Source organism: Amyelois transitella, chromosome 15 (assembly GCF_032362555.1).
Source record: "Amyelois transitella isolate CPQ chromosome 15, ilAmyTran1.1, whole genome shotgun sequence".
Lineage (NCBI taxonomy): Eukaryota > Metazoa > Arthropoda > Insecta > Lepidoptera > Pyralidae > Amyelois > Amyelois transitella.
In genome coordinates, this window is record NC_083518.1 from 2027 (window position 1) to 9706 (window position 7680).

General features: G+C 52.5%; 1 protein-coding gene across 1 annotated transcript; it reads left to right on the top strand.

Annotated features, from left to right (window-relative positions):
• Window positions 1-1292: 1292 nt before the first annotated feature.
• LOC132902539 (uncharacterized) lies at window positions 1293-7449 on the top strand. Its single transcript, XM_060948113.1, has one exon. The coding sequence runs from the start codon at window positions 1293-1295 to the stop codon at window positions 7356-7358; it is 6066 nt and encodes a 2021-aa protein (XP_060804096.1). The 3' UTR covers window positions 7359-7449.
• The last annotated feature ends 231 nt before the right edge of the window (window positions 7450-7680 follow it).

Sequence of the window (7680 nt, forward strand, 5' to 3'; positions counted from 1 at the left end):
TAAAGGCGACACCATCAGGGAAAAAGGAGAGACTGCTCCCCAATCTCAATCTCCAGAGCAGCAGCGACAGGAAGAACCCTCCTATAAAGAGCTTAAGGAGGAAGTCATTGAGCTGCGGATGGACATGGAGCGGATGCTTCAAGAAGTCCGCAGCCTCAGACTTGTCTCGAAGGAGGAGATTGGGGAGGAGATCCGCGAAGTAACAGCTCCCCTGATGACCAAAGCCAATAAAATACTGGACGGGGTCGAAGAGGTGAAGGACGTAACCCAGGCTAACTCTGCACACGGCACAGACGCCCGCCAAGGTTTGGGGACTGAGCTGGCACTGGCGGATACCGCCGCACACCTGGAAGGGATTCTAAACCCGATCAGGGCGGAGGTGTCCGAGATCGCCACAAACAGTCGCCGAACGATGGAGTGGTACAACTCAACCATAAAAAATGTCCCCCTTCCTGCCAAAAACCCGCAGCTGAGCAGAACCTATGCTGCGGTAGCGCGAAGCGTACCACCCAAGCCGACCAAAAACCCGAACCACACACTGATTGTCTCTAGCGCCGACCCCAACAACACGGGCGAGAAGGTTCTAGAGGCAATCACAAAAACACTGGACTTTAAAAACACCGGTGTGGTAGTGGATCGAGTGAGGAAGGCTCGAAACAGCAAGATCTTGCTCAGCTGCGAGAACAAGGAAGACGTAAACCGGCTCAAACAACAAATAAAGACAAACTCGGCGTTAAAGGTTCAGGAGGCGAAACCGCAGAACCCGCTCGTAAAGGTCAACAACGTGATGGCATACCTCAAGGACGAAGAGATGGTCGAGCACATAAAGGCACAGAATAAAAAATTATTTGAAGACTTGCCTGGCGACCACCAACACATCCGTCTGAGGTACCGAAAGCGAACGAGGAACCCGCTACAGTGCCATGCAGTACTCGAGGTAGCACCTCTACTCCACAAGCGCATGCTAGAGGCGGGGGCGGTCCACATAGCGATCCAAAGGAGAACCGTGGAAGACCAGTCCCCGCTAATACAGTGCGCCAAATGCCTTGGATACGGACATCCCAAGGCACTCTGCCGGGAGTCGGCGCAGTATTGCAATTACTGCGGCGGCGCCCACTCTTGGCAAGAGTGCAAAACAAGGCTGGAGGAAGGACCACCAAGGTGCAAGAACTGCAAAGACGCCAAGGCACAGAACGTCTTCCCGCACATGGCATTCAGCGACGAATGCCCGGAGAGAGAAGTGTGGGATAGACTAGCGCGTTCCAAGATAGCGTATTGCTAAAGGCAGCCACATGAATGGACCTGGCGCTCCCGGAGAGGAGACAGGGACGAAGCTGGGAATTGTACAAATCAATCTCCAGCGCTCCAAGATAGCCACAGCCGAGCTACTCAAAGTAGCAGAGGAAAAGGGAATCGCTATCGCTTTGGTGCAGGAACCGTACACCGGATCCAGCGGCAGAGTGAAGCAGTACCCCGGCACTAGAGTAATCCAGTGCTCCTCGAACATCAGCAGCCGAAACCCGGTAAAAGCAGCGATATACGTATTCGGGGACCAGTTTAGGATCACACATGATCCACAGCTGGTGTCCGAGACGGAGTCCGCAGCGGTACTGGAATCAGGCAGCTTCAGGCTTGGAGTAGTCTCAGTATACTTCGACGGGACAGCCGATATAGGTCCTTACATTGCGCGAACCAAGGCAGTATGCGAATCGCTCAACACGCCTAACGTATTACTGGCGGGAGATGTAAACGCCTGGAGTCACTGGTGGGGCAGCGAATCCGAGAACGAGAGAGGGACGGAATACTGCGCTTTTATCAACGAAATGGAATACCACATCCTCAACACCGGAAACACTCCGACCTTCGAAGTCTGGCGAAGAGACGTGCTATGCACCAGCATAGTAGACGTGACAGCGTGCAGCCCTTCACTGCTGGGAAAGATCAGGAATTGGAAAGTCGACAGAGCGCTGATCACATCAGACCATAACGCCATCACGTGCACACTGGAGCTAGGAGTGCGGCTGCAACATGCGGCAGCCCCTACTACCAGAGTATACAACACCAAAAAGGCGAACTGGTCGGCGTTCGACGAGACACTCCTGTCTTTACTAGCGGAGAGGAACATCACGCCCGCCGGAGTAGAAGAGGTAGTGTGTGGAGAGGAAATGGATATCCTGACAGATGCCTACACAACAGCAATTCGGGAAGCGTGCGAAAGCTCGATACCGAAGATAGGCAAAAAGCGCAGAGGTTCCCCCTTCCCTTGGTGGACGGAAGAGATTGAACAGCTCAAAAGGGATCTCGTTCGTAAGAAGAAGAGGATCAAGAACGCTGCTCCCCACCGGAAGGAACACGTGCTGCAAGAGTACAATGAGGCCAAGGCGTTATACGCCAAGCAATCTGCCGAGGCCCAAACTCGGAGTTGGAAGGAATTCTGTACGAAGCAGGAGAAAGAGAGCATGTGGGACGGAATCTACCGTGTCCTCAGGAAAACATCAGGTAGAAAAGAGGAGCTACTGCTTAGAGGACCGGATGGAAAGACTTTGGATCCCAAGCAGTCGGCAGTGCTACTAGCGAACACTTTCTACCCTGACGACACGGTGGAAACCGACACCCCGCACCACACTCAACTCCGGAAAATTGTACAAGAAACACCTCAAGAGAGGTTGGGAGAATTGAAAGAGGATGACCCGCCATTCACCGAAGCCGAACTGGAGGCCGTGCTGCAAGAGCAGAACCCCAAGAAGGCACCGGGACCGGACGGATTCACCTCGGACATCTGCGCCAGAGCGATCCGCTGCTCACGGGATGTGTTCATGGCGATAGCCAACAAGTGCTTAGCCATCTCCTACTTCCCCAAACAGTGGAAAATCGCACATGTAGTCATTCTCAACAAACCGGGCAAAGAAGATTACACCAGCCCGAAGTCCTATCGCCCTATAGGCCTGTTATCAGTGCTAGGGAAAACGTTAGAGAAGCTTTTTGTGAGAAGACTACAGTGGCACCTACTCCCAACCCTCAATCCAAGGCAGTACGGTTTCTTGCCGCAACGCGGAACAGAGGACGCTCTCTATGACCTGATCGGACACGTCAATGCGGAAAAGGAAGCGGGGAGATCCGTGTTGATCGTGTCACTGGACATAGAGGGGGCCTTCGACAACGCGTGGTGGCCGGCTCTAATGAACCAGCTGAGGCTCAGACGCTGCCCCAAAAACTTATACCTGATGGTGGACTCATACCTCAAGGACAGAAAGATAGTCGTCAACTATGCGGGAGAAACCAGCGAAAGGGATACCACGAAAGGATGTGTTCAAGGCTCCATCGGGGGCCCCACCTTCTGGAACATTATCTTGGATCCCCTCTTGCATAGGCTATCGTCAGAGGAAGTTTACTGCCAGGCGTTCGCAGACGATGGAGTTCTGGTGTTCTCCGGTAAGACCGTAGAGGGAATGGAGGATCGCGTCAACAGAGTATTGGAGATGACGGTAGAGTGGGGGAAGGAAAACAAGCTGAACTTCGCAGCACACAAGACGCAAGTCATGTTGCTGACAAAAAAACTGAAGTACACCCCCCCCCATATCACCATGTCCGGAACGACTCTGACTCTGGTCGACGAGATTAAACTCCTAGGACTCACCATAGACAGGTGGCTCAACTTCAACACTCACGTGCGAAACATCTGCACAAAAGCGGCCAGCATCTACAAACAACTGACATGCGCCGCGAGAGTCACCTGGGGACTGAACACAGAAATCATCAGAACCCTGTACGTTGCAGTGATAGAACCTATCGTAACGTATGGGGCCTGCGCATGGGCAAAAGCGTCTGAGAACATCACAAACAGAAAAGCGCTAGACACACTCCAGAGGGGTTTCGCGCAAAGGATCTGCAAGGCATACAGAACAACGTCACTGCCGGCAGCGTTAATCCTAGCGGGAATCCTACCGCTCGATCTCAGAATCCAGGAAGTTGCGTCCCTATACGAGGCGAAGAAAGGGCTCTCCGTCGATTTCCTACCACCGCATCGTAAACTCGAGGAGATTGTTAAAGCCAAAGATTTACCACACCCGGCTTCTCAAATCGAACTAGAGTACACTCTACTCGAGGATATGACAGATGCCACCCAAACTGCCCTTCAGATTACTGGCCCACAGGTGTATACCGACGGGAGTAAAATGGAGGGCAAGGTGGGAGCGGCACTAACGTGGTGGGAAAGTGGGAAGGAGATACACAGCCAAGTCTTCAGCCTGGACCCCACGTGTACCGTGTTCCAATCTGAATTGTATGCACTCCACAGGGCGGTGTCCAGAGCGCTGGAGAGCGAAGAGGAAGCGATCAACATCCTTAGCGACTCAAGATCGTCGTTGGAATTGTTGTGCAGTACTCGGCTCACCCATCCTCTGGCAAAGGCTATCAGAGAGAGCATAGCAGTAATACGGTCGCGAGGGAGAAGGGTTCGCCTGTTCTGGCTCAGAGCCCACGTGGGCACGGCAGGAAACGAAAGGGCGGACGAGCTTGCCAAAGAGGGAGCCTCGAAAGAGAATCTCTCTCCCGATTACGCAGAAGTCCCGCTGTCATACGTCAGAAGAAAGATCAGGGAGGAATCTATTGCCAGATGGCAAGACAGATTCGATACTGCCTCCCAAGGTGCGGTAACGAGAACGTTCTTCCCCGATGTAAGTAAAGCTTACAGCTTCGTGCGAGGAACGAATCTAAACCACCTGCACGTTCAAATTCTGACGGGTCACGGCGGCTTCGGAGAATACTTGCACCGGTTCAAGTTGAAAGACAGTCCCGGATGCGAGTGCGACCCGAACGTCAGCGAATCGGTATGGCACATAATACTCGACTGCCCCAGGTTTCAAACTGCCCGTTACAACCTGGAGTGTGTCTGCAACCAAAAGTTGGGAAGGGAAGTGCTGAGCGATCTGCTCCATAACAAAAGCACAAAGGACCACTTCCTCAAATACATCGAGGAAGTCGCAGCAATCGCAACAAAGCGCAACAAGGCCACGGCTGGCGAGGCGCAACCCTCCTCGAACACACTAACACAAACACAAACACAAACCACACACACACAAGGGCAGCAGTGCTCATTTGGCAGCGAAGACCTATTGCCAAATCTCTTGCACTCAGCCGAGGCCGGCAAGCCCAGGCTCAGGGTCCGAGGAGTTGCCATGTTCATGAACAACAACTCGGAACGAGTGGGAGTGGCCTTCTGCAACGACAGGGCGAAGACAAACGTCTACATCTCACCGGGACTCGGTCTCCTATTGAACGGAAGCACAAGCAAAACTACCATGCGTCGTAAAATCTACGACGCCTTACCAACGGTATCAGTGGGGGGTCAGCGGTGTCGGATAGTGCGGAGGAAGAACAAAACCATCGCACTGTTCGCCACTGACGACAACTCCACAGCCTTCCAGAAGGTATGCAGCGTGCTGAAGGACATAGGGAACTGGAGAACGGGAGATACTCACACTCCTAAAGTGCTAAGCGTGGACGTCATGGCAGTGTCTCACCACACGGGCGAAACCCGGGACCACCTGGGTGCCCTTACAGCCTCGCAACACCACGAGGTAGTGGTATACGAAAACAGAGGTCAAGATCTCGGTTTTCTTTTGAGACGCGGACAGGGCGAAAGCGAGGCCGCTGCGAATCGCGGGGGACTTCCGAGTCAATCTCGGGACTCCAGCGGATCGGAGAGGCTGCAACAAGCGCTCGAGGAGGAGAGTCGCCAGTCGAAGCGGATAGTCACCGACCAGGACGAAGATAGGAAGAAGTCCACGGTCACCTCGCTCCTAAACCGAATGGCCCAGGCGATCGCAGGCCCAGTGGGAGAGAAAATGAGCAAACTCAGAAGAACGGTACTACAGGAAACGGCAGTGGCAAAATTCACAACCCCATCGACGTCCCGCCAAGAGGTTACGCAGACCACCCAGCGAACCAGAGCGGACATGGGACTTGTGACCCCCCCCTGGCTGAAGCCGGCGAACGATCAGCTGGCCCATATGGAGAACGCTCTACGAGAGTTCATAGCGATAACGGTTGCCACGCGCAAAGTCAATGAAGATATCTGCAGTGCAATATTGCGGACTTACAAGCGTGGCAACATAAAATCGCTCGAAGTGAAGCTAGAGGAAGCGGAAGCTGCAGTTTACGACCTCGACGCACAACGTGTGATACACGGGAAGGCGTGGGGGGAGTACATGGCGGCATACTGCGCAACCGAGGGCTTCATAGAACTCGAAAAGAGCCAGCCGGAAGAGGAGGGCCACATTCGGGCCATAAATCCTCCAAAAGACCCGAAGGTTGTGGTCGCCAAGTGCACCAGAGTAATGCTGGAAGACAGAATCCTCGAAATGGCTAAAACCATCTTCGGGGACCTGACAGAAGGCAACAGGCTGGAATGCTTGGCGGTACCAACATTCACATGGGTGAACGGAGTGCCCGGATGTGGAAAAACCACATGGGTAGTCGCTAATGTCAACATAGAAAGCGACCTCATCGTGACCGCCACAAGGGAAGCAGTCAAAGATCTCAGGGACAAACTGACACCGAAGATCGGGGAAGAACGAGCTAAACAGCGAGTTCGAACCATGGCTTCACTATTAGTGAACGGAATGAAGAAGGGTGAAACGTGCAACCGCCTCGTGGTAGACGAAGCCCTAATGAATCATTTCGGATCTATAGTAATGGCCATCAAGATCGCAGGAGCCAGCGAGACCATGCTGATCGGAGACCAAAACCAGCTTCCCTATATCGACCGACACAACCTGTTTCTTCTGAAATACTGCAGACCCCACAAAATCACGTCTGTCACGAAAGAATTGTTGTGTACGTACAGAAACCCGCAAGACGTGGCATATGCCCTAGGAGAAATCTATAGCGGCATCTACTCGGCCAAAAATCTCACGCGCTCCCTGAAGCTGAAGGAGTATGGAGGGGCTGTTATCCCGAAGTTGAATGATACATTGTATCTTACCCACACCCAGGCTGAGAAGGAACTCCTAATTGGCCAGGGATACGGAACCAACTCGGGCTCTTGCACCCTTACTATACATGAAGCACAAGGTCGAACGTTCGAGACAGTGGTGATTGTACGTACAACATCAAAAAAATCCAATCTGCTTATGAGCGTCCCGCACGCGGTGGTTGCGATCTCCAGACACACGAAGACCTGTGTGTACTACGTGGATAACACAAAGAACGACGCAGTAGCTCGTTTTATCCAACGTGCAGAGAGAGCAACCGACGCTTCCATCAGGGACTACAACCTCAAAATGGCGATCTGGAACGGTGACGACGTAACGAGGGACAGTATACTCGCTTTCGAAGCGGGGCTGGAGGAAGCCTAAAACATCCCCCTCAAAACAAAACACGGACAGCAGCCACCGGCGGGGCCGGCGGCAATGATATGACAAGACAAAAAGAATAAAATGACAAAAAAAAAAAAAAAAAAAAAAAAAAAAAAAAAAAAAAAATTTTTGACAAAAAAAAAAAAAAAAAAAAAAAAAAAAAAAAAATTTTTTTTTTATTAGCTTTAGTTCTAATTCATAAGACGATTGAGCGGAGCATCAGTATGAGGTACGTCATGCTCACTAAAGTGGTCAACCTGGCGGCGGCGACGTGGGCCGGGTCGTGGGATTCCCTCAAATATGGTTGAGTCTCGCGATGGCT

Excerpts from the sequence above, each read along its gene's own strand:
- LOC132902539 (XM_060948113.1), top strand. The coding sequence starts at position 1,293 with ATGAATGGACCTGGCGCTCCCGGAGAGGAGACAGGGACGAAGCTGGGA.